Source organism: Hipposideros armiger, unplaced genomic scaffold (genome assembly GCF_001890085.2).
Source record: "Hipposideros armiger isolate ML-2016 unplaced genomic scaffold, ASM189008v1 scaffold_15, whole genome shotgun sequence".
NCBI lineage: Eukaryota > Metazoa > Chordata > Mammalia > Chiroptera > Hipposideridae > Hipposideros > Hipposideros armiger.
The window spans coordinates 4,215,743-4,243,296 of NW_017731365.1; the positions used below are offsets into that span (position 1 = coordinate 4,215,743).

Here is a 27,554-nt window from a genome sequence, read left to right on the forward strand (position 1 = left end):
GACCCAGGCCTCCCCATGCCCGGTCTCGCCTCTGCTGGCCCGGGGTCTCTATTTGGCCCCTTGTCCACTTTCCCTCGCCCCCCCTCTTTATCTAGGACTCCCAGCATGTATGCCTCTCTCTATCAGTGTATCAGGCCAGCATGCCTCATCCAAAGTGTATATATTACCTAATAAAATCCTTCTTATTTGGGATTATTGCCTCAAATTTTAATTTCCTCACTCGAGCAGCAGCATGTCGGCCTGCCCGTCAGTGAAGGACCGATAGAAGGTGAAAAGAACGGATAAACTGCACAAATTACTGCCAGCCGATGCCTATCAGCCCTTTGACTGGAATTGACTGGAATTAAGAACTGAGAAATAGGATTTTCTGCCTCAGAATCTGCTGTGGCAGCTCTTGTCGGAAGTCCCCTTCAGCCCTAACCGGCCTCCCCCCCAAAGGCACTCCCATTCCTGAAACAAACTGCATGTCCACCTTTCAAGTCTTTAATCCTGTCATGGAAAGGAGGGAGGGGGCAGGGGAAGGGTAGCCCCAGCTGAGCCAGCAGAGAGGGAGGTGGACCAGAACCCCGGAAGCCATGTAGAGAGCCCAATCGGGCTCTGGCTTCAGCTGCTCTCCTGGCCAGGTTTTTTGGAAGGAGGGAGACACATGTTCCTTCTAGAGAAGTCCCAGCTCCCCTCAACTTTGCCCCGACATCACCACTGGTACCAAGCCTCACAGCTGGGGCTGCCTCGCACACCCACCCAGGCCCACCCCAAAGCAGCCCTCCATTCCCCAGTCACCCCCACCTCACCTACGCGCTGCACCTTGTGACTTTAAGCAAATCCCTGAGCCCTCTGAGCCTGTGTCCTCACATATACCCTCATTGTGGGAGTTTGTGAGGAAAAAGAGAGAGAACCTATGTTGGGTGCCCAGCACAGTGCTTGGTACATGGTAGATGCTCAGCAAATAATATGGGCTCTCCCTACAGACTGTTAGGTGTTCTCTGTATATAATACCCAGAAAATGCCTCACCTCTAGGGTAGGGATTATTAATATGGGGTGTTGGGGTGTCTGAATTTTCTGGAATTGTTTGGAATGTCACTTGTGTGCATTGTCTGGAAAGAGGCACCTTAGCTTTCATCAGATGCTCAGAGCAGTTCCAGGCCCCAATGAATAGTGTCATTTTTATAGCATTCGCTGTGTATCAGGCACTGTTCCAGGTGCTTTTACTTTCAATTGCTGAGGGGTGGGATCTATTGTTATACCCATTTTATAGATGGGTAAAACAAAGCAGTGAGAGCTTAAGTAGCTCACTCAAAGGATTCAAATGCAGGCAGTCTGGCAACAGCATCAAACCCTGAACCCCCTGCTGTGCTGCTCTTCCCACCATAGAGAGCTGGGACACCACAGGCCCGTGTGCCTTCAGCCTTTCTGGGGGGAGCCTATTTCCCAAGAGGCCTCCTCCCTACAATGCGGGTTCCTTTGAAGGGGAGGAGCCCATGTCACGGCAAGCCCCATCTCTAGCCCTCCTGAGCCTGCCCACCTGCTCTCCGTGCCGCACCCTAGTGCACCCCCAGCTGGGGTCCCTCTCTGGAGAGGCAGCCAGGCAGAGTGAGCCTGGCAAGGGGCCCAGGGTCAGGCACGGGCCTCGCTGCTCCATCTCCTTGTCTTTGGAAATAAGTTTCAGTATATTGAAAATATAATCGCTGAGACTGAAATAAGAGAGCCGTGGAGTCCCAAGAGCCCCCATTCCTCCTCGTTAATTCCTTCTCATAACATTTCTAGTCTTTGTGGCTGCACTTGTATTAAAAGCTCAGGATTTTTATTAAAAATGGATTTATTTACCCAAAAAGAGATGAAACCCCAAACTTTGTCAGGAGTCTTTTAGACCTGACTTTGTGGAAGCTTAGGTGTGGGTCTTCCTGAGGAGAGCCAGCCTCCTTGTCGCCTGACCCTGGATGGCCGGCTGCCCCCTCTGAGCCCTGCCCACCCAGGAGGATTCCTGACATCATGGGTCAAGAGAGTCCGTGGAGGAGATGCACACATCGCCCTGAGGATTGCGGGTTCTTTGGTCGCTAAGTCCCCCTTTTTAACAGGCCAGCACTGTCCACACTCCCCAACCCCACCGTCCTCCTTCAGCAGCCCAGGGGCAGCCCAGGGCCAGGGATCCGTACGGGGCCCATGCCAGCTGGGAGTTGTCCCCGTGTCCAGAAAGCCCATCCTGGCAGCTGGAGCCTCAGGCCAGAGCCCTGCACCCTTGGGACCTTCTCCTGGGGGCAAATCCAGGCCTCTCCTAAGTGAGGCATGACTCCAGGAAGCGCAGACTCCAAAAAAAGAGCCCCTTGTAGGGTGATGTTGGTGGGAGCGGTTAGTGGAGACCCATCAAGCCTAATGCATCGCTTCCCAGATGACCTCCCATGGACCCCTACATCTAGTGCTGTTAACAGATGTTACATGAAAGATCTGTCTTCAGATCAGCAAGCCTGGGGACAAAGGTTAGCAGGTGTCTTTGCCACTTTACCACGTCTAGGAGCCTTACCCATACCGACACCCATTGTGCATCTTCAAGAGAAGGATGGGGCAGGTACATTTCCCCAAATTTGACATGAGTTAATGCTTGTAAAGCGCTTAGACTGTAAGCACGACAGCAGCCACTTTCACAAATACTGTTATCATCATCATAACAGAACCTGTTGCAGAGGCAGTACCACCTGGCAGGCAAGAGCATTTTGGAGCCAAAGAGCCTGAATTTGAATCCTGGCTTCACCATTTACTTGGAAAGGCTGCTTAGCTCTTGTTCCCCAGTTTCCTCTTCTGTAAAACGGGGCTGTCTCATGGGGTAGTGTGAGGGTGGAAAGACTGAGTACATAAAAAGCGTTTGCAGCAGCGCCAGCCACACCGTGAGTGCTCGAGACAGGCAGGTCCTGTCGCAGCCGGTACTTCACAGTCTCTGGCACAACTCAGGTCCTCAGAACCCATCTTAGGAGATGCTGGTTTAAACTGTACCTTCCTCCGACTTCTTTGGAGCAGTTTGTTTCCCCCAGGGGATCTAGCCAGAGCTCCTGTTCCCGGGGGGAAGGGACCCAAAGGAGGGAGCCTGACCTGCTATCGGCACAGCCTCAGCCTCTGGACTGTGTCTGTCTGTCTGCGGGAGACATTTCTCCTGGAACATTCTCACCTTCTCTTCGCCAAACTTAGAGATGTTCTAGATTGCTGCACACTTGGGCCCAGGTGAGGGAGGACTGACAGCTGTGCGGGGGCAGCACTGCTTGGGGAGAGTGAGATGGTAGCCGCCCCTCCGGTGTCCTGGCAGCGAGACCAGGAGGAGTTGGAGGGGAGGACCTGCAACCCAGGCCCCCACCCTCCAGCTAAGAGGACCTGTGTGTCAGGGAACAAGCCTCTCACCACAGGAGAAGGTGCTCAGATGGGGGTACAGGGTGCAGCCTGAAGGCTTTAGCCTCTAACTGATCAATGAGGGAGAGGCACCAAGGCCACACAGCCCTTCATTATGCATGCAGATGCCAGGGTTGATATTTCTCTAGGGGATGGGGACAGGGCTGTTCTGCTCTCCATCATCCAGGGACTACTGCAGCCTGGGCCAGAGGCTGAGGTAGGCATGGTGGGCAGGGATGGATGGCTGGACGCTGGTGTGATAGGGCTTGGAGAGCAAGGTGAAGGTTGCTCTGGGCAAGGGGCAACTCAGCAAGTGGCGGTGGTGTTGGTGATGTTAGGTTCCTTTCATTTGTCCATTCATTTATTCACTCAATCAACCAATCAATTGATATTTGAATGCGCCCATTATATGCCAGGACCTCTTCTTAGAGAGGTCAGTGCTTCCAAGCCCCTGCCCGCGCTGTAACTTTTGCCTGGAGCACCTTCCTCTTCATTTTCTCTCCCTGGCAAAATCCTACCTGTTCCTCATGATCCATTCTAAATGCCTCCACCTGTACAACCCTTTGCCAGCTCCTCCAGGTAGACTTCTGCACTTCGGGGTATATTTCTGCATCTAAGCACCCCCATATGTGTATGGCAGTGTCTGTGCCCATGTCCTTGACCGCTTGCCATAGACTATGTGCTCCCCAAGAGCAGGGACCCCTGATTCCCATCCTGGTAGTCCCAGGTCCTGGCCTGTTCTCCCCCAGTGCTGCAAAATGAATGGGGTGTGGGATAGAGCCGTTTGAGGCAGGGACTGCCAGTTGCAGTGCTGGCTGGGGCATGTTGCCTAGGGCCAAGGTGGCCTCCAGGGTTGCCACAGTCATACCTAGAGATACTTTTTTTCAAGATTTATGATGCTTTCATTCATAGTGTAATTGATAGGTGATGTTCTCCTTTATTCAGGTCCTAGTGGAAACAAGTTCCCAGGGTTTTTGTTATTCACATTAAAGTGAGGCAAACTGAGACCAGAGAGATGCAGCAACCTTCCTGAGATCACACAGCAATTTGATAGTTGGTCGAGATGGAGACCCGATCTCTTGTCTCCCTGCCTCCCTCCTCCATCAGCTCTTTTTTCCTGGGTAGTTCAACTGAATGAGAGGAAATGGGTAGGGGAAGCAGGAATGAGAATATCAACAAGATTGGGCATCTCCAAAGGACGCAGGTATTTGCCTGGGGGCCTCAGTGTATGTCCCAGGGATGATGGGAGCAGCTGAGGCCTGAGCACTCAGCACCTGTTTCCTAGGCTGGCCTTGCAGCAGGGTCTCCACCTGGGGAAGGAAGCTGTGGAAGACAAGACGGCTACAAAGAAAGAAAGCAGCCTGGGATCTGGGCAACCAAACTCAAGTCCCTTCTCTTTCCTATCCAGGGCACAACTGTGCGCGTTATCACTGCCATTGACCAAGATAAAGGACGTCCCCGAGGGATTGGCTACACCATCGTCTCAGGTAAGGCTTAGGCTGTCCATGGTCCCCATCCACCACCCCAAAAGAACCACTGTAAGAGTGTCAGGCTCTGGAGCTAAAGAGAGGTCCGTGGGTGGGTGGGACAGTGATATAAGAGGACCTGTCTGTCCCCAGGGATAACTGTTGTCAAAGGACCCAGGAAAGGGACTGACTGCATGAAGGAGGACGGAGCAGGGGAGAGGAGAAGAGCTTGGGGATGAGGCTAAGGTGTCTGGGAGCCACTTGAGTGGCTCTGGGGGACAGGAGTGTGTGCCACTGTCCAAGGTCTGAGGCACCTGGGGACTTGGGAGCTCTGAGCCTGGCTCACTGGTGTCTCCCATATAGCCTCCTGTAGAGCTCTGGGTTTCCTTTGTCCTTTTCTTACCTGATGAAAGTGTAGCAGTTTTGACATCATTTTAGAATGACTAGAGCTGCACCTTCAGCTGATTTCATGTTCTTTTCACATTTCTGACCATTGGAAATGTATGCATCCTCTGGAATGCAGCAGGGCAGGCACAGAAGCCCTCTTCTCCCACCTGATTTCTTGGTTGAACAGAATAGTGGCCGATTATAGACAAGGTTCTGGGTGATAGGATCCCTGACCTATGTCCTCACCCAAAGACTGATGAAATAGCAGCTCCATTTGACTGTTCCGAGGCTGGGTGGCTTTGGAGCAAGGGAGCTGGTGAGAGGTCCCTGAGAAGCTGCTCGCGCACACACAGATGCTGGCTCTATCCCTGCCCTCCAACCGCTACCCACACATGGCCTCCCTGCTCTGCCTACTGGTCAGTGAAGGGTCACCCTGGTGCATCTGGGCAGACCAGACTGATGACCAGGAGGATGGCAGGCCACTAGGCCAGTGTCCACCCTATTGCCCCTCCCTATCGCAACCTTGAGGGCAGGCAATGGCATTTGGGGGGCATTTTCTCCCTAAAGCTCAAAAGACACCAAGATGTAGTGATCAAGAACACAGAGCATGGAGTCTTGCGCATATTGTATTGGGTGGGCCTCTATCCCTCAGTTTCTCATCCATAAAATGGGAGCAATAAGAGTACCTACCTCGGGTGTTTCAAAAGTCAGAAGACTTAATATATGTGAAGAGCTCAATTAATGTATGTAAGGTACTTTGTCAGTATTAGTTATTATCATTATCACTGCTGGCAGCTAATATTACCCTTGAAAAGCTGGGGGTTAGGTTGTGGGAGGGAGATCCCCTCACCTCCTTGGAAATCAGGGTATTACAGGCTCCCTATGACCTGCAGCTGCTGGCATGACTATTATTGTGCCTCTAAGCCCGGTGACCCAGGACCTAGAGCAAATGTCAGACCGGCTCATGTGCAAAACAGCAGCAGCATAGGTTTGGGTCTCTGCTCTCCCCACCCCACTTCCCCATTCTGACGCCCAGCACAGTATAAATCCCAACATGTCCTTGTGGAATAAGTGTACGCTTGAATGAATGAATGAATGAATGTCACTCTAGAGTAGTGGGTTTTCAAACCTGCTGTTTGCCCAAGAATCTCTGGGGGCTCCTACCAAAAACGCAGAGTCCTTGGCACCCACGGAGATTCTCATTCTGTAGCACTGGGGAGGTGAGGGGATGAAACGGCATGGTCCTTTCTCACAGCACCCCAGGTAGTTCAGATGCAGGCGGTCCTTAGGCCAGGGGCCAGAAGAAGGTGGCGCCGTGAAGCGGACACCTGGCTGGGTGGGGGGAGTATCTCCTCATCTTGTTGCCTCTGAGCTGGTTCCAGACACACCCCAGCATGGATGGGGGTGGGGAGCAGGGAGCCAGGGCCTGGCCTGAGGTTGTGGCCAGATGAAAAATTCCTGCAGTGACTGGGAGGCTATCCTCAAGGGCATTGGTCCATTCTAGGTCCCTGCTGAGTATCAGGCTGTCAGCCCCAGACTCTCAGGTCCTCTCCAGCCTTCAAAGATGGCCCCCGCCAGCTCTACCTCCTCACACCGGTCCCTTGGAGCAGGAGGCTAGAAGGTGGAGCTGCTGAGCCTCCAGTGTGTGGGCTGGGCTTGGAGCTGAGAGTCTGGGGACAATTGCCTGGGGCAATGTCCTGTGGGATTTCCAGGGAGGTGCTCTCCTGGGCCTGGTTCCCACATACAAAACAACAAGATGAGAAGGGAGAGCCAGGATGTGAAACTACAGGTAGGGGATGTGTTTGAAGGTGGGGGCAGGAGGCAGAAACTTCTGGAAGGCCTGGAGCAGTTAACATAGCTATATAGAATTCCCACTGCCAGCACGGATGTGCCTTGAGGGCTTTTAGAAAGGATGACAAATGGGTTTCCTCTCACATGCCAACTTTGATTGATGGGTAATGGCTGCCTGAAGAGGACCATGAAGCCAAATGGGCTCAGCGCGGTATTTAATTGGTAGAGTCTCTATGAGTGTGGAAATGGATTGGCCCCGCCAGTGGCACGTATTTGCCATCCTTGGTAATATAGCACTTGGGCCAAACTCGCAGGGTGGCCGCTATGGTCGTCATGTTTGTCACCACCTAACCCCACCCAAATCCTTTCGGACAGATTGAGGAAAGGGCCGTCCTTCTCTTTTCCTTCCCTCCTCATCCTGAGCACCTGGCTTGTCTGGCTGCCCACCCACCTGTTCCTGCCCACCCTTCTCCTCTAGCCCTGGGCTGGCATGGTCTCCCTGTGAACCAGGCTCAGTGTGAGCCTCTAGCAGGCAGATGGGCAGGAGGGCAGAGTCCCCAGGGGAGCAGGTGAACTCAAGGCTAGGACTTGGCCTCGTCTCTACTTCCCTCAGCCAGCGTAGACACTGCTGCAAAGAATACTGTCTGCAAAGTGTCTGGCCTCACGCTCCGGCCTCTCCTACGATGTTAAGTCCTGGCCTTTTCCTGGGAGTTTTGGCCAGTGCTTATTTGGCTCAAAGCAGGGAGAAAGGGCACCCTGCAAAGGCATCTTCATGCTAATTGCCCCAAGCTGGCCCTGAGTGCCCAGCGGAGCCTGCTCCAGCTCTAGGTGCTCTGGACTCGTTTTCATTTGAAAGACAGAACTGAGGGCCTCAGGGACCCCTGGAGCCAGGTGCGAGTCCTGAAGGCCACTGTGGGTGACTGGGTCTCCAGGTGTCTCCAGGCGCCTCCAGAGCCTGGGCAGGAGGTGGCTCAGGCAGCACATGGGTGGACACAGGCCTGAGCCCACAGCGATCCGTGGCACCTGGTTATCCCGTCCGGCACCCTGAGTCCTTGGCCCCTCTGGGCTGTGTATCAGCCCTGCAGTGGGGGGAATTTATGTCTTCTCACAGCGCTTTTCCTATTACTAATGACCCCTCTGTTTTGCCAAGAACAAAGAGGCCTTCAGAGGTAAGTTATGGCTTCATTGCCATCAATTTGTTCTCAGCCTCTCGTAGCCAAACTGAGACTGAAGAATGACAAGGTTCTTTCCCGTAGCGGACCTGGCATGGGCCCCATCCTCTCCCTGGGCCTGTGCCTGTCCTGCCACTCACCAAGGGCATCACTTCCTCTGGGGACCAGCCAAAACAGGGCTCTGCAGCTTCCCAACCCAGTAGCCAGCCCAGCCTGTGGTCTGAGCAGACACCCCCTCTGCCAGACAGACACAGTCTCGCTTCAGGGGGCAGCTGTACCCCACTTCACTGCAGAGCACTGGTCTTAGAGTCCAGACTTGTGGGTTTTAGCCCCAGCTCTGCCACTTGCAGCAGTGTGTCTGAGCAAGGCATTTGCCCCTCTTAACACCATCATTCTCATCCAGGGAACAGGGTTAATAGTCCCCTTGGCAGATAAGATGGTGCCAGAGAGACTCTAAAGGGCCATAAAATAGTAAGCATTATTAATTATGAAGGAAAGCTCAGGGCCAAGGGTCCTTGGGAGTCCTATTCACTCATTTCTCCCTTCACTCATTTAATTAGAGAAGTGGTTGAGAGTGCAGGCTCTGGGGCCAGGGTGGTGACCACTAGCTGTGCTGGCCAATACCGTTGCACGTGTGGCTGTGGAGCACTTGAAATGTGGCTAGTCTGCATTGAGCTGTGCTGTGAATATAACCTACAGGATTTTGAAGATGTAGTATGCAAAACAGATTGCAAAATATCTTATTAATAGTGTCTTATATTGATGACATGTTGAGATATTTTAGATATACTGGGCTAAATACAACATATTATTAAAATTAATTTACTGGGGTTTTTTTTCTTTTAATGTGGCTACTAGAGAATTCAAAATAACACATGAGGCTCGCGTTTTCTCTCTATGGGCAGCTTCGTGCCTGAGTTAGATAGCCTTGGTTTGCCTTCTCCCACTGACCCCCTGTGTAACCTGAGCTTCAGTTTTCCAATCTGTAAATGGAAGAAATAATAGGCCATGCCTCGCAGGGATGCTGTGAGGAGTCAGTGAACTAAGATGTGTTAGCACTTAGAAGAAGGACTGAATGTATAGTAAGTGCTCTACTAATGGGGACTGTTGATATCCACCCACTGTGGATTGGGGGTCTTCTCTGGGCCAAGACCTATGCTGCTGTCCTGAGGGCTGGGGAGGGGGTCGGAAAGGGGGGAGGAAGCACTGTCTCAGCCTCAGGAACTTGCAGTGAGACCGGGGAGACAGACTACGATGCCCTGGTAGGTAAAACCCTGTGAAGAGAAGCCAGGCCTGTGTTGATCATTGTTGACATGAACTGATGGCTCCCAGGGGTCTGTTAGACCATCCTCTCTACTTTTGTGTGGGTTTGAAAATATCCCTAATAGGGGCTGGACTATAGGTCTCTGTTTGCGGGCGCGGCGCAAGAGCAGAGTTCAAACTGAGGCAGCCGGGGTCCTGGCAGGACAGGCATTTAGAAAGTTTCTTCCCCTCTTTGACTGAGTATTACTAGTTTAAAGGAGTGCTGTGGAAACTATAACCAAAGGAGGCATTATGCTTCCAGAAAAATCCCAAGGAAAGGTATTTCAAGCCACAGTAGTTGTTGGATCGGGCTCCGTAGAAAAGGATGGAGAGCATCAACCAGTTAGCGGGCAAGTTGGAGATCGAGTTCTTCTTCCAGAATGTGGAGGCACTGAAGTAGTTCTAGGCGACAAGGATTATTTCTTATTTAGCAACGGCGACATTCTTGCAGAGCATGTGGACTGAAATAAATCACTATTGAGATGGCATCACATGAAGCTGCCCATTCCACTAAGTTCTAAAATCTCATCGTATAAATAATTTCCATGTATCTCTTTTGTAATAAACTAATGATATCTAAACTAATGACATCCAGTATCTCATAAAATTGAGTTTCATTGTACTAATATATATCTCCAAATAAAAATATATAAATTAAAAAAAAAGAAAATATCTGTAGTAAGAACTAAGAAAGAATTCATGGGAGGGGCCGCCTCCCCCAGCCATCACCAGGGTGGGGAGACTCACAGAGCATCTAAGGCACCCACTGACTGATGAGCAGGAACTAGCAGAAGATTGTGGAAGGAGGGTCTGTTGCAGGCAGAAGGAACAGTGTGCACCAAGCTCTGAGAGTAGGAGAGAGCGTGGCACGTTCCTGGAACTGCAGTACTTCAGCATGGGTGAGTGCAACATGCAAGGGAGGCCATGGTGAGAGGAGGCCCCAGAGGGAGGCAGAGCCTGGCCACGCAGGGTGTGGAACGCCCAGCTCAGGAGAATACCAGGCCTGGGCCCTGAGGGCAGCAGGGAGCCAGTGCATCAAGGAAGGGACATAGTCAGATGCAGTGTACGGAGCTCACTGTGGTCAGATTGAAGCCACTGGGCTGGAGGAGGGCAGAAGGGAGCGAGCAAGGCAGCAGGAGACTGCCCTTAGTGTCCCCCAGCTGGCCAGCACAGTGGGGGAACCGAGACAGGCACCCACAGAAGGATGAGGGGGCTGAATTGACAGGTCGGTGGTGGGACAAGACAGGTGGTGCACGCGAGGGAAGAGCCCAGAACGGGCCCTTGGTCTGCGATGCCTTTAAAGACCCCTTGAGCAGGGAAGCTGCTTAATTTAACCTCCAACTACTATTTGTTTCAGAGAGGCATTCTCTATTCTCAGTGAAGTAACCTTGACTGAGTGACTAAACCTCTTTGTGACATCCATCTCCCCATCTTTTAACTGGGGCCAATAGTATCTTTCTCACCGAGTCGTCAAAATAAAAGGAATTGAGACCATTATATAAAGTGAGTGGCGTTGGGGGAGTGTCTATCACAGGTTGGTGCATGGTAAGCCCTCAACAGGTGTCAGGCATTTTCTCTCCTGCCTACCACCCATCAGGATGCAGTGGAGATAAGCAGGTGTCATGCAGTCAGAAACCTGTATGCTAGCTGTGACCACTCTGATATGCCGCCAAGCCAGGCTCGCCCGGATGGACAGGGGCCCAGGTTGAGGGCTTCTCTCAGTCAGCCCCAGGGGCTTGAAGGCCCAGGATTCTGTCCTGACATCATCGTCCCACAAGCACTGGAACTTTCCATATTTTCTGAATCGCCCATCATAGGGAGATCATCTACCAGAGGCTGTGGAGCATGGCTCTCAAAAGTGGGGGCCTTGGACCAGCAGCATGACCTGGGAACCTGTTAGACATGCACATTCTCTGGCCTCACCTATACCTGCTAAGTCAGACACTCAGGAGTGGGGCCTGGAAAACTGTTTCAACAAGACCTCCAGGTGGTTCTGATGCTGTCTGAATGCTTTCCCCCACATTAGAAGAATTTCATTTTCCACAAATACTAGACTGATGATTCTGTCATTTGATCCTCTCCTTCCTATAATTGGTGCTAAATGAACTCCTCTCCAGTGCCAGAAGGGCCCTTGCCACCTGGGGCGGGAGGATTTGGAGAATGAGTTCCTGCGGTGTCCTGCAGGACAGCCCCCACCTCGGTCCTGACATCACTCCACCATCCTCTTGGCAGGTGGAAGAGGCCTAAGCTCTCCCGTCATCCACACCGTGATGCCCACCTCCCTTTCTCCATCTGAACCTGCTTCCCTGGCCTTCTGCAGCTCTGCCACGACCCCCAGGGTGAGGGGATGGGAACCCCATCTGTTGGGTGCCTGCCGTGTTCACAGTAGTGTATGAGGGAGACAGTTACTCCATTTTGTAGACAAGAAAAGCAAGGCTCAGAGAGTTTACATAGTTTGGCCCAGGGTAACAACTACTAAGCAGAAGAACAGGGATTTGAACCCAGGTCTCTCGGACTCCAGAATACACCCAGTTTCCATGACAACAGGATTCTCAGCACATGATCCCTGAACCAGCAACATCAGCTTCACCTGGGAATTATTAGAAATGCAACATTTTGTACCCTACCCTAAATCTACTGAATTAGAAACTCTGAGGGCGGAGACTAGGGGTTGCTGACGCTATGGGTCTGGGGACCACACTTTGAGAAGCACTGGTCTGGAAGAACATGTGTTGTCAACAGGGACGAAATCACCACCAAGGGGCAAAAATTTGTTCTGAGGGTGAAAAAATATCTTACTCTTTTTATGTATAAAGCATAGATATACATACAGATATGTTATATCTGTGGTATTGAAATTTCAGGTAGGTGATGGAGAAGCGGTTAGGAAAAAAATGTCTCAAATGGTGGTGAGGTGGGATAATGAAAGAAAGGCTGAGAAACACTGGCCTACAAGAAAGAATAGGTGAGCAGTATCAGGGCTAACACCTCTCTCTCCCCACTTGAAAGGCTGTGGTCTCACCCCCAGTCACCCTGGGGGACCTGCCCAGGTGTGTTAGTGAGGGACAAAGCCCTCACTTGCCACTCTGGATTTTCATTTTAATGCTACCAAGTGAGACAGTCCCTTGAAAATACACTGAGTGCTTTGAAGAGAAAGCTGCATGTGTGTGAGTGTGTGAAGAGAGGCAGAATAATCAGATACAGTCAGACTCACACAAACCCACACCCCCCACATATGCCAATAACTGAATCGGGCCCCTTGGCCAGGACCTGGTGGGGGGCAGCTATCACAGGAGGCCATTGTTTGAAACACATCAAAGCCCTTGTGATTAAGCTGCTTGGCATTTTTCTACCCCCAGAGAAGTGAAAACTCGGGAAAAACAGGACTTCGGATATCTGACACATACACTAGGGCCCCTGTAGGGTAGCACAGTGGGTGCCTGGGAGGCCCGGGAGCTTCAGAGTGTCTGGCTGGGCACAGAGGTGACCTGGTATAAGTCTGGGCAGGTCAGAGTTGGGTGGTGGGGCCAGTTGGTAGAGGGCATAGAAGGCAAAAGAAGTGGGTTCTTGAGTGGGGCTGGGAGTGGGGAGGGTGAACACGGAGTCATCAGAAGATTCGTCTCCTGGGAGCTCTGGAGGGTTGGAACTAGAAGCACTGGAATGAGAGTAGTCGGCTAACAGGCTATGGCGCCAGCCTAGGGGAGGACTAGGCAGGTCATTGTGGACAGGAGGAGTCAGCAGGCTCTGGTGATGGACTAGAAATAGATGGTGCAGGAAATAGGAGACAAAGAAGATTCTCACCTCTGAGTCTAGGTTTCTGGGGTCCTGGGGGTGGCCTAGGCAGCAAGGGGCATATTTATAAGGAAAGCTGATCTGTTTACACCTGTGACTGCCTAGGCCCATGCCAGCACACGTGCCAGACTTCCCACTCCCATACCAAGGCAGACATCACTAGCCGATCCCCGCACACTTTCCCCCTGAGCCTGGACGGGCCCCAAGCTCTTCTTACCCAGCCCTCCAGCAGCCTCTAGCAGTTGATAGGCATTCTCTTTAGAGCGGGAACGAAGGTGCCCAAGGTTTATCCCATTGCATTTCATGACTCTTCTTCTGAAAATATCTATGGACAATGTTTCTGGAGGGTTTTTAAATATGTACTTATACAAATACACTGACATGTTATTTACAGTTCTCTTCCACCACCATACCCAAATGATGACATATTATACCAACACTGCATTCCTCCTGATGAACCACAGAAAGCCCTTCATTCTCCCCCTTGATCCTTTTCTCACCCTCAACTGCGTTCTTCTGGGCCCTCCTTTGTGAGAAACCAGAGTCTAGTTCTTCCTCCTTCCTTTAATGAGGCTCTGTCTGTTCTTTGTCAGTAACCATGACATCCTTTTTGCTTCTTTCCCGTGAATAACAGTGGTCATGGACTTTGAAGATGTTTCACTGCCACACGGCCTAAGACCCTCCCTTTCTGCACGTCCTCTCTCCCACACCCTCTGCACAGGCAGGAGTCTCTGGCCCTTGCTTGGGACACTACATATCCCTCTGGGTGCCCCATGTACTGTGGGAATACCCCAAGACCTCCCCCTTAGGCCCAACCAGAACCTCTTCTGCTATATCTTGAGTCCACCCCTCCAGCTGGGCAGGGAATGGACCTCAGCTCCACTTAGGGTCCCCCTTCTCTTCAGACATGCCTGAGGGCTGGCAGACAGTCACGGCTGAGGTTGCTTTCAGGGGATGCGGGTGATTCTGTTGGGTTGTTGGAAAAGTCATGGCATATTTTTTCTATGTTTTTCGTTGCAAAAATGCTTCATGACTTTTCCGAGAACCCAATAGTTCATGGCCAGAGGTTGCTTAGGAGAAAGTCTAATCTGTTTCCCTATGTTAATGGGCATTTGTCTTATTTTAAAAGTTGGTTCTTTTCCATTTTTTCCTCATCTCTAATATGATTGCTTTGTTATTGGACTTCCCAGGGCTTGGACACCTTTGGAGAATTATTAAATTAGCCACCATTTATTTTGCATTCTCTTTCTCTTTTAACTTGGGCACACTTCAGGCATACAGAACTGATTTTGACATAATTCTTAGCCCATGATCAACATAGGTCCATGTGTGGCCCTCCTTAGTTTCATTATTAATTTTTCATAATATTGTGGGCCCCTGTGAACCCACAAGCCTATCCAAGAGCTAGGCCGTCACCCATACTTCATATCTGCCTGGGTCCTTCTTCCAGCCCCTCTTGAATCTTGCATTTTTTTCATTCCCTTGCTCTTAAAAATATTTTGTCGTACGAGTATTTATATGAATCACATATAGCTTGGATTTAGTTGTCCTTGCACGTTATTTTAAAAAGTACACGTTATACATAGTCTCTTGAGACTTGTGTTTTCTATTCAATATTATATATCTAAGACTTATCCTTTTTTGGGGAGAGGGGGGTATAGGTATCATTTGTCCGTTTTTATTACTATATATTATTCTGTTACATGAAAATACTACAGGTAGTCCATTTTCCTGTCGATGGGTGTATGAATTGAGTTTTGCTGTTACAAACCCTGCTGCTATGAACATCTTATATGTCTCTCTCTGAACAGCAGTGAGAATTTGCGTTGGGCCGCATGCATCGTCTCCCACCCCTACCACAGCCCCAGAAGGTGGCTAGCCAGAGCCGTTTCACAGAGAAGCGAAAACTCAGACAGCAAATGAAATGCGCTTGGGGTCACATGGCTCATAAGTGGTGGCCCAGGATTCAAATCCAGGTCTTCCTGCTTCCGAAACCCACATTTTTTTCTGCCACCTTTTATTATTCTGCCAAGAAACCAACTGATTTGTGTCCACCCTCTGATCTGTGTGCTAGGCTAGAACCCTAGGATTCATTCATTCAGTTAACCAACAAATGTTGATTGAGTGCCCAGTATGTGCCAGGCTCCAATGCTAGACCCTGGGGACCAACTGTAAAGCGAAACCCACCATCACTGCCTCAAGTGGCTCACATTCTAGTCGGGAGGAAAGATAATAAATAAGTCAGCAAAGGCAGTGTGTTACAGACTGTGTTAGGCACCAGGAGGGAAATACTGGGGTGACAAGAAGGTAACTGGGGTGAGGGGCCATTAGGAAGAGGGGTCAGGAAGGCCGGCTGGACTAGGGAGACCTCAGCTGCCTGCCTCAGCCTCCCCAGGCGGTGCGAATGGCAGATCTTGTCTCTCCCACCTCAGAAAAGGTCTCAGATATCGTTGGGGGGCTTTGAACCTGAGATGAGCCCCTCTAAGCAGCTCAGATTCCCAGCTCCCTCTTTCATCTGACGCCCTGGATGACTGCTCAGCTTTCAAGCAGCCCCCAGCCGGGGCTAATCTGAAATAAAAGTTTTTATTTATCTAGCTTGATACCTGGTGCAAGGTTAAATCATACAAGAGAAAAAGCAATAAAAGAGAAAGATTAAGCGTAAGACACAGTCTTAGGCCTGCCCTTTTGCAATATGGTTACAAAGATATTAAGCCTGAAGTCACCCACAACCCTGCACTGCTGTTCCAAGTCTCCGTGGGCTCCGCTCAGCCAGAGCAGGAAGGAGGAGGAGAGTGTGGGGTGGGGGCCGCAGGAGGGAGATGCCCTGCGGTGTCCTACCGAGAGGGTGAGCGAAGCAGATGGAGTTCTACCAGCTCAGCCCATCGGCCGCCTCCCACCCACACACAGCTCTGATTCATGACTTCCCGGGGGAGACAAGAAAATGTTGACATCTGCACCTACATTTCTGTCTGTGTTTCCATGTCATCAGTATTTATTGTGTGCCTGCTATGGGCAAGGCACCCTGGAGAGACAGACAGTGGAGAAGCCTTAGTCACAGCCACTTCTCACCGCCAGCCTGGCTCCCATCCCAGGTGACCCTGAGCGTTCATTTCCCCTGTCTGTGCCTCAGTCTCCTCATCTGTAAAATGGGAACATTAATAGGCTTTATCCAAAAAATTATGATCTGGTTAATAACCAGCACAAATAAGAAAAGATACTAGGGCTCCTCAGCGTAGAGGTGGTCATGGAATCTCTAAAAATACAAATGTCACTGCTCGTGTCTGTCCTCTCTGCCTGCAAAACCTTAGACTTCCTCTCTCAGTAAAATCCCCAAGTATTGCAGGGGCCACTGTGAGGTGGGGAGGGAGGCAACCCCCATGTACTGTCTAATTGACCTGCTCTTTTGCCCCTGACCTCGTGTGGGTACCCCCTGTACCAAGTCGCTGGAGGTGGGTAACTCACCCGGACCCCTGCTGTCAGCACCCCCTGTGGCCCCTGGAATGGCCCAGCATCCCCTGGACACGCCATGACCCTAGAATAAAATGGGTCATGGGCAGAGCCATGGGCTCCGCCTCTTCCCATTAGATCCAGCTTTTAGTCCTTCTCTTTGTAGGGCTCAGACAGGGCCACGAGAACACCATGACACCCGCCCCAGTTCCATCTCCTACAGAGCATGCTCTAAGGCAATTTAAAACAAGAAAGGGAAGGGACCTTTCTTTTAGCCAAAATGTCAGCCTCTGAAAGCCCACCCACCCGTTCACCAGACGTGTCCAGTACAGGTTCCAGGAAGAACCCAACTGCACAAGTAATTCACCATGAAAGCCTAAAGCAGGGCGGATATAACAGATACTTCAGGAGGTCAGGAAAGGCAGCCTCAAGGGATAGTTGGGGAGACCATGAGGAAGAGAGGAGTCACTAGCCACGGGGGCAGGGTGTGAGCACACATTCAGGGGACCCTCCTCTCTAGTCCTCACTAGAGAGGGACTCACTAGGGGAGCTTTGAATGCCCGACCGAGGAATAAAAACATAGCAGTAGGAGCTAATACTTCTTGGGCTTCGGAACAGATTGAAATGCTTCACCTGCATCAACTCTTTAATCCTCCCAATAACCCCATGAGCTCAGTACTGCTGTTATTATATTATCCCGTTTCACAGATGAGGGAACTGAGTCCCAGTTGTCCAGGGTCGCATGGCCGGTGGGGAGGTGAGCAGGGTGGCTCCAGAACCCACACTTCTCCAGTGCCACTGGCCTCACTCTCTGCCCCCCAACCCTGCCCTGAGCACCAGATGGGACTGCCCGGATTTGGGACTCACCAGACCCAGCTCTGGGCTGGGCTGTCTTCCTGTGCCCCCGCTGCCTCTCCCTCTGCCTCACTGCCAGATGCTCTGCCTGAGTCAATTAACTGGCTGCCCCCATTTCAAATATTTGACCAATATCCTGGAAACAGAGATTTCAAGGCAGATATTTTTCAGACATTGATTGAAGTGAACAAACATTCCGACACGGAGTGAATTTACTGCTCATAGTCTTATTCTGCTGGGCTTTGCTCCATCCCGACCCCCACTTCCCCAGAAGGAGTTTCTTTTGTGGGGGAAGTGGGAGGAATCAGGCTGCCTCTGTTTTCCAGCTCACTGCCCCTCCCAGCCTTCCTGCTGCTAGTTTGTGAGGCCTGCGTCTGTGGAGCGCTTTTGAATCAGTAAGAGCAGAGGCTAAAGGGCACTTCACAACAACATCCAGCAGAGCAAGGGTTATTTTAAAGGAGCCAGTGATGGGTTCCTAATGATGGTGGGACTCGTACATGTCCACGGAGCAAGTTAGTGGAGACTTAAGGGAGCACTTTGCAAATGAGGACGGGAGTCCTGGGGTGCTGTCTCAGTCCTCTTAGACATCTGCAGGGACAGGAGAGCTGCCCGTTCATGACTCAGCAGATGCTTAGCAAGGCCTTGATGAGCCAGTCTCCCCAGCTTCCACACTTGGTGGTCTTGGGGAGACAGCCTCTGGGATGGAAGTTGGAAATGGAAAACCATTCCATTGAGAAGCTTGAGAGCTTGCTGGGGAGGTAAGCATATGAAACGTTGCTCATCCAGCTACACAGCATTTGCTGAACGGCCGGTGCCGTCAGTAAGTCCTTGGAGATCAGGGGAGGCCAGGAGTGCTGGGGGCAGGGGCTGGGGCTGGGGCTGGGAAGCAGCTTCACCCAGATGTTGATTCCTCAGAGAGAGGATTTTTTTTTAAGTGGCACACGGGTGAGGCATGAAATAAGATCGAGTCACACAGTGAGACTGTTATTCCCTCCTCAACTCTCTTTCAGAATTTCTGTCATTGTCAGGTGTGTCCAAGAGAAAGTCCAGTGGGCGCGCACACCTTTAACACCTCTCTACCCCTGGGCTCACCTGCCATTTACCAAAAAGAGAGCCCGCCGGAGCCTTCAGATGTGAAGCGAGTGCAGCTAAAAGTCTCCCCACACAGGCTCGTTTTATCCAGTTTGCAATCACCCTCTTTACGGCCAGCACACTTTGTCTCCATTTGGTTCATCCCCTCTTACATAGATTCTTTTAGAATGGTGTTTAAAAGCAAAATTGAATCAAAATAAAGAAAAATAGTAAATAATAATAATACAAGCTGCATGCAAATAATGGCAAAAATTAGGAGGATGGCATCCAAATGACCAAAGATTGGGCACAGCTGACCCAGGAGAAACCTGACTGGAGCCTTTCCTTACCTGTAGAATGAGAGGGATGACAGAGCTCATCCGAGAGTCACATCAATACATGTGAAGTGCTCAGAACAGGCCTGGCACCAGGCAAGAACTCAGGAAATACCAGCCCTCTATTGGACAGGAGTTTATCAATGCAGTCACCTTGGAAATGGGGAAGCACTGGTGCCCACAGGGCGTTATTATTGGTACTGCCATTGGGATGACAGATGGGTGGGCTAGTGGGAGGGCATCCCAGACAGGAGGGACCTACAGGAGCAAAGGCCTAGAGGGAAGGCTATTCATGAGGGGTCTGAGGGGTGGCAGGTCAGCCAACGAGCCTGCAGAAGAGGAAAGGTGGAAGATGATTTGAAGGATCTTGAGAGTCAAAGCTAAGGAGTGTGGATTGGTCCTTTCAGGGCATCTGTGGTTCCAAAAATCCGAGAGCACTTAGAAAGCTCAGAAAAAGGGGCTTTCTGTGAGGCTGGGGGTTCCTACAGGAATCCAGGGCACCCCCTCCTCAGTTTTGGGTCTTCTGGGACGAGGAACTTGGACAGCAAGCTCAAATGCATTCTCCTTTCTTATAGCATCTGTCTTCGTTTCCTAGGACTGCGGTAAAAACCATCACGAACTCAGTGGCTTCAAACCACAGAAATTTATTCATCAAGGTGTTGTCAGGGCTGGTTCCTTCTGGAGGTCCCAGGGGAGAATTCGTTCCTTGCCTCTCCCAGCTGTGGGTGGCTGCCAGCATTCATTGGCTTGTGGCTGCATCACGTCAGTCGCTTTTTCCCTGGTCCTTTTCCTTCTTGCCTGTAATCAAATCCTCTCTGCCTCCTGCTTTCAGGTCCCTCATGATTACCACTAGGGGGTAGATAATCTCCCCATTTCAAGATGCTTAATGAATCACACCTGCGAAGTCCCTTTTGCCATATGAGGTACCATTTAGAGGTTCCAGGGATTAGGACCTGGATGTCTTTGGTGGCCGTTATTCAGCCTACGGTGGCATCTTTGACCCTCCCTGAGCATTTGCCCCCCCTCATCTATGTCAATCCCACTGATTCCCTCATGACCTCACCTGGCCCATGATGGCCATCCTGCCTTTTCTCCATCATGGCACCCCTTGAAATATCCTTTCAGCTTCTGTCTCAGCTGTCAACCATTTCCATATGCTAGCGTTCCAATTCTGAATTTCCCCAGATGGGGTCAGATTGGTCAGCTCATCATTACAAGTCGTGTCCACAAGCTGTAGGTTGTGTGCAGCCTGAGATGGTGTCACCCCAGGCAGCTGGTACACAAGAGGGCTGCAGGGCCTTGAGTGGGGCAGGCCCCAAATTCATCTAGAACACTTTTAAAGATAGACAGATAAGGCCAATGGGACAGACCGGAGCTCTTAGAACCAAACCCATGTATAAATATGGGAACTTGTTATATGATAAAGGTGACGCCACAAATCAATGGGGGAAAGGTGATTTGTTCAGTAGCAGGTGTTGGAAAAACTAGCTCTCCATATGAAGGAAAATAAAGCAAGATTCCTACCACGTACCATATACCAAGGTGGACTGTGGATGGATTAAAGGCCTCACTGTGAAAGGTAAACCATAAAACTCAACAAGGAAATGTGGGGTATATCTTTGTGACCTTGTAGTAGGAAAGGACTCCTTAGGACCCAAAGACCACAGGGCACAGATAAAAAATGGTCTATATCAAAGACTTTTCCATTCAGTAGCAATATATAGACAAAGTTAGCAATGGATGACATGTGGGGAGAAGATTTTTGCAACAATTAAAGCCAACAAGGGATTAATGTTTAGAATAATATAAGGAGCTCCTATAAGTTAATAGGAAAAAATTGGGAAGTTCAATAGAAAAACAGGCAAAGGGTATTCACAGAATGGGAAACCCAAGGCTAGTGGACATATGTAGAGGTGCTGAAACTGACTAGAAATCAGAGAAATGCAAATGGCAACCTCATCACACCCCACATAGGCATGTGGGCCAGGTCCTCTGGCTGCCTGTTTTTATGTGGTCTACCAGCTAAGAATGGATTTTAAAGATGAGTATTTTTTTACCACTGATTTGATGGCAGTAAGCACTACCTTTGAACACTTAAGTGAAATAGTATTCCCCACCACCAAAGTTCCATTCCTCTCACCAGTAGACCTGTATTACAAAAAATCATGCTCAATTATTATTATAGTTATAATTACATCAAAAATTTCTGTAGAAGTTAATTTTCTCTCTTGTTAAATAAGTACCAACACAATGTCCTCAGTTTTGCCCGTTGGCCTGCAGAGTCTAAAATATTTACTGTAGGGCCAGCCGAGTGGTGCATTGGTTAAGAGTTGGCTTGGGACGCCAGCTCTGAGCAGCAGGGCCCCGGTTCGGATCCCACATGGGGCCAGTGATGCTGTGCCCTCTACAGCTAAGATGGTGAATGGCAACTTGACCTGGAGCTGGGCTGCCGTGGGTCGCCGGCGACGGCGTGGGCTGCAGTGGGCTGCCATGAGCTACCGTGAGTGGCTGGCGGCCAGCGTGAGCGGCCAGCAGCTTCCGTGAGCTGCCGTGAGCCACCAGCGTGAGCGGCCGTCCAATGGCCAGTGAGCAACTGCCTCACCCGGGAAGAGCACAATGATAATACCAACATGGGCCAGTGAAGGGATGTCCTCCACAACTAGACTGAAGAACAAAAGGACAGCAACTTGTCTATTCCCCTTCCCCGATTCCCCAACGTTGTCCCCCTCCCGCAATTCCCCAATTTAAAATAAAAATCTTTAAAAATAATAAAATAAAATAAAATATTTACTGTATCCTTTTACAGAGAAGCTTTGCCAACCCCTATGTGAAAGAATACCCTGTATCGGTGAGAAGGCACATACTATTAGGTTCAATCACATGAAATCACCATTTTTGTAAGTCAAAAATGGTCGAATGTCAGCAATTTCATGTGAATCAACTTAATAGATGCACCTACAGAAAAATAGATAAATCTTTAAAACCTAGTATTGAGTGATAGAAGAAATGAAATGGGAGAGCATAAGACCATGTCTGTAAGTTAAAGAAAAAAATCAATAGCAACAGTGGGCATTTAACAATAAATACATGCACACACAGGGACATTCAGCAAAGCACTAGAATTGGTGCTTTTTGGGGCGAAGACAGGAGGTACAATCGTGGGGGTGGGGAGGAAAACCTCACTGTAATAACACTAACATTTATTGGATAATTAATATCATGTGCCTGGGGCTGCTTTAAACAGCTCACCTCTATTAACCCATTTACTTCTCACAACACCCTGATGAGGAAGGTACTAGTATCGTTTCCACTTTTCAGATGAGGAAACCGAGCTCAGAGAGGTTAAGTAACTTGGCCAAGGCCGCTCAGCTTGTACACGTCAGAGCCAGGATTTGGACCCAGGCAGTTTGGGCTCTAGTTTTGGAGATCACATCTGAAGTTCAGTCAGGTGGGTGTAGTTCAAAGGGGTGTAGGTGGACCCAAGAGATCTGAAAAAGCAAACTCCTCTTTTACCTAAATCCTACATCCACTCCAGGCCCAGGAAATTTCTGCTGTTTCTTTCTCATCTTCTCCAGCATTCAGAGCACCTACCTCAGCCTCTGGCCTATAAGTACAGTGGCCAAAGGCTTCGGAGGTATGGAGTCTGTCCCTACATTGACTCAATCTGGAGTCATGGAACATGCCATCCACAGGACAAAAGAACCTGTGGTGCTCCCTGCGAAATGGCTCCTGGGTTAGTGTGCAGAGGGAGCAGAGAAGAGCTTTGGATCAGACAGATCCAAGTTCAAATCCTGGCTCCAAGTTCAACTGCCTATAGGACCTCAACAAATCACTTCTATAAATAGAGGTAAAAACACCTGCCTCAACAAGGGGGTAGTGCTCAACACAATGCCTGGTATATATAATAGTAAGTGTTCTGTAAAGTACTGTTGTTCCCGAGTTCACTGACATCATCCAGGGGAAATGACTGCTTTTCACGGCACCTTCTTGAAAGGAGGACACACAGGAGGAGCAGGGAGGAGCCTGCATCATCCCGTTTACCTGGTCTGCTTATTCCTTCTTACCCCTCCCCTCCTTACGTTATGTTTCCACTTACCACCTCCTTAAGGCTTCCCTGACCACCCGCCTTGCCTTGTCTGCTTAGCTGATGGGAGCAGGTTAGTCACCCCCGTTCCGTTTCTCATGAGGATTTTCATGCTCACCAACCGTTCAACCTCCATTTTTCTCTCTGACCCACCATCCCCCACCCCATGCCCAGGGCCAGTGTCACCTCTGGGCTTTTGATGCCTGTTTGTCTCAGGAGTTCACAAGTATCTACCTTCTTTGTCTCATTCTCTCCCTCTTTATCATGGTAATCACTGAATCCTCTGGAATCCACATGTCCACAGGCCCCTGGAATGCAGCCACTGAACCCTGAAGGCCTGCTCAGTTCCCAACCATGTCACTCTCCGAACCCAGAAAGAAGCCATCTTTTCCTGAGGAGCTTATGAGGGCCTGAGCAGCTGCCGGGGCCGCCACCTAAGTTGTCCATCCTCAGGACAACGCTGCATGGAAGGGATGGCCTCCCCATTTTAACCATGGAAACATGGAGGCTGGGTGTGGCCTGCCTGGGATTGCCTAGGTTGTGTGTGGCATGGCCAGCAGTTGACGCGGAGTCACCCACGTCCCTCATCCGGGACCTTTATGTCATACCCCAGCCATCTCCACCCAGAGATGACCACCTAACATCCACGTTTCTACCATGAAATCAGCCCCCTCCTTATTCCTCCAGGAACTTGAGCCTTACCGACCGCCTTTCCCTCATGGCCCTTGTGATTCAGAACAGCTAATTGGTGCTTGGCAGATGTGGAGACTGGCTCTGGGCAGCCCTCCCATGACGAGCACGGCTTTTCCCTGGCTCCAAGAGTGGTGCCTTCTGCTTGGCAGTGTGGGCTCAGCAGGGAGGAGAGACTGGCCTAGGGTGAGAGCAGAAAACAGAAAGCTGCCATGACCCCATTTCCCTTGCAGCCATAATTAGGATGTCAATGGAATCCCCAGGGATGTCACGCAAGGCCTTCTCCAGAGGTGGCATCGAATGCTCACAGCAAGCACTATCAATGTCCCCCTACACAGATGAGGAAACAGACTCAGGAAGTTGTGTAACAGGAAGGGTCGTGCTGGGCCAAGAAGTGGCAGCTCTGTGTGAGTCTGAAATCTACATGCCTTCCACGGGGCCACCCTGCCTCACTGGGTTGTCATGACAACCTCGTCACGTACAAACCCTGCCTGTGCTGTTCCCTTTTTGCAGATGGGTAAACTGAGGCTCAGAGAGCACAAGAAACTCCAGGTCGTCTGGTTGGTTAAGCAGTAGATGCTAAACTGGCACCTAGTTTAGTTTTTATTCTATCCACTGTACATAGAACTTTCCCATCTGTACCAGGACCCCCACCACCACCACCACACCCCCCCAAGTCTGAGCAGTAGAACTGTTAACTAGGAGAGGATATGAGGTATGGTTGCCCTGGGTTGGAAACAGATATGAGGCCTGGTTATTGGAGAGGTCAAGAAGGGTCAAGTTGCAGAAAGCATTGGAAGCTAGGTGTACTTGTTGTGTAGGGCTGGAGGGAGCTGTGTAGGATCATACAGGAGGAGGAAAGTGCTGAGAGGAATCTTAAAATGCAAGCTTGTGCAGCCTGACCCGCCCTGTGGCCTGCCTCCCAGCCCAGGGCCCGCCTCCCTGCCACCCAGTGCTCCCTCCTTCGCAAATTGGGGACACTCCATTGCTGAGGTCAGGCCTTTGTTTGAAGGACAGATAATTAATCCCACAAAGTAATCCCCAGTACACTCTGGCAGATTTATGGAGATCACCTCTGTCCCAGGAACTCTGCCTTATCATCTTTCATTTCCCAGGCAAAGCGAGTGACTTGTTATATCACAGGCCCCACGCCAACAGGAATTTCATTTAAGAGAGTTCTCCAGGTGGAGGGAGATTGATAACACAGGCCTGGGGACAGGAACCCATGGTGGTCCTGGGGCCGGGGAGGGACCGTCACAGAACAGGCACCATCACAGCTCCATCTTTCTCCCAACATGAGGTAGCCAGTTTCATGGGGCTTACCTGTCACGGGCCACAGGGACCCAGATATCATCCAATCTAATCCTCCCAAGTTACAGGTGAGAAAACCAAAGCTCAGAGCAGTGAGGGAGGTACCTGTTTCCCAGGGTAGCTCTTTTGACTACTCTGCCCCACCTCTCTCTCCTGTCATTACTTCTTTCCTCTCCCCACCTGCTCTGCCCTGAAGCTGCTTCAGATACAGGAAACTGTCAAGGTCCACCGCCGGTGGGGGTTCCTCAAAGCCCACCAATAGTTGTCCTTAGAGCCTGCCTCCCAAGGGAGCTTTTGTGATTGAGGGCGGGGCCAGGCAGCTCACTGACCCCAAAAAGAGCAAGAGAGAGAGGAAGGAAGTGGGGGCCTGGTCCTGGAGGTCAGGGTAATCGATTTTGGTCTATCGGCTCTGCCTCTAGCTTGCTGGGCAGTTTGGGGGGCTGTCCTGTCCCTCTTCGTAACACAAAGAGTTTGAGCTAATTGGATGATTCGTGACTATTTATCAGGTACCTCTCATGTACCAGCTTCTGGAAATATAGCCATGAACAAGACAGATAAAGCTGTTGTCCTCGGAACTTATACTTTAGTGAGGAAGACAGAAAATAAACAGTCAAACAGGTGAATGCATAAGATAATTTTAGAGAGTGACAAGTGCTTGCAAGAAAGTAAAACATTGTGTGTGTGTGTGATGGCAAATGACTGAGCTACAGCTACCTAGCTGGGGTGGTTGGAGAAGACCTCTTTAATATGTGACATTTGAGAGGGGCCTGAGCTGCCATGTGGAGCTATGGGGGGAAAAGAGGTCCAGGCAGAGGAAACAGCATGTGCAAAGGCCCTGAGGCCAGAACGAGCTGGGTATACTAAAAAAACAGAAATTAGAAAAAGAGGTTTGATGAGGCTAACGTGTAGTGGGATTAGGTACAGGAAGTGAGGTCAGAGAGCTGGACAGGGGCTGATCCTTTAGGGTCTAGCAGACCAGGACGCAGAGTTGAGATTATTCCATTTGCACTGAGAAGACATTACAGTAGAGTAACTTGAGCTGCGTCAGGCTTCTGAACGATCACAGGAAGATCTGCTGGGTGGAAAATGGGCTGGAGCGCAGGCAAGAGGAGAAGGAGACCAGCTAGAAGGCCACTGGGTGAGCAGGTGAGAGAGAATCCAGGATGCTCATCATGCTAGCCATCCCGGGCTCTGTCCATTTGTCCAGCCCCTCACAACTCTTCCTCACCACCCCCAACTTCTTTGGTGACCGCCCTTCTCCTTTGGGGGGCTTGGTTGTTGTTCTGATCCCCCCACTGGTCTGGCCTGCCCTTTCCTGCCCCAGCTCCTCCCTCCTGTGTCTCTGCCACGCTCTCGAGGAAAAGCCCTCTAATGGGCAGGCCTCAGAGCTGCTCTTCCTGCACCCCCCACCACATCCACACTCCTACCCCACCCCACCCTTGAGAGCAGGGTGGGCAGGCTACAGGCACCCCAGAAGTGAAGGGAGGGCCAGGTCATCACCCAGAGAGTGGGGGACAGCGTGGCAGCGTGCAGGACCACCCTTGCCAACTTGGCAGTGCTTATCAGCAGGACCTGAGCCCCGTGGGGCTGGCTCCTTCTGAAGGCTCACACCCAGCCCTCGGGAATTAAAGCCATAAGTCATCTTCTAACGGGGGAGCTGCAGGCTGGGGCTGCCACAGCTGGCATTGCTTGGGGCTCAGTGCTGGGAGGGAGAGCGGGCACATCTGGGCAGAGGTGGGGAGCTGCCCTCTGTTCTGTCTTCGGCTGAGGTGGTATTTGGGCTCTGAGGCTCTGCTTGGTGCCAGGGCCAGTGCCAGGAGCTTCTGCCACGAAAGGCTCACTTCCTCTTTTCTGTGGACACTGAGAGTCTCAAGCTTGCAAAACACCCCCAAAAGATGCCCTCTGTCTCCAGCGGGATCCTTTGTTCCCTTTCATCCTCTAGAAGTATCTATTTACAGAGCTTGGAGTGGACATGCCATAGCGTGCCTGTCCCTTTGGCTGTGCTGGGGAGCTTCTCAGACCAAGTGCCTTCCTGCCACGAGAGCAGGAGTCTGTCGCCCAGGCCAGCCCCTGTGATTGAGAAGGACCCCAGGCCACTCAGCCTGAGGTGACCCAGTGGGAAGGACCCTGAACTCTGACCTGTGGCATCTCTTTCTCAAAAAAGTCATCAGAGGTTTTGAAAAGATTTTGGTTGCTGACTCTCCTCCCTGGCCCAAAACACAAGGATGTTTCCCTTTCCCCTGCTTCTTGCTTACTCAGCAGCAGTTCCTGCCTGTGTGAGCCGCGAGAATGTGAGCGTCTCCGGACACCCCTCCCCGTCTGGCTGGGCTCGCGCATCAAACATTCTGAACGCCCATTCGGTTTGGGGCACTGGGCCAGGGCCTAGGGACATAATGTGACATCTGGGGCTGACACTCAAGCTGGGAGGAATTCTAGAGGCCGGGCTGCCAGAATAAAATGGACACACACACAAACACC

The 27,554-nt window shown here is 50.8% G+C and overlaps 1 protein-coding gene and 1 pseudogene across 1 annotated transcript in view; both read left to right on the top strand.

The window, feature by feature from the left end:
• The window catches only part of CDH23 (cadherin related 23), a 430,582-nt gene that overhangs the window by 186,918 nt on the left and 216,110 nt on the right, over window positions 1-27,554 (top strand). Inside the window, exon 9 of the mRNA XM_019624627.1 lies at window positions 4,782-4,860. Coding sequence (XP_019480172.1) covers window positions 4,782-4,860 — 79 coding nt within the window. The remainder of the gene's footprint in view (window positions 1-4,781; window positions 4,861-27,554) is intronic.
• LOC109371715 (10 kDa heat shock protein, mitochondrial pseudogene) lies at window positions 9,444-9,956 on the top strand (annotated as a pseudogene).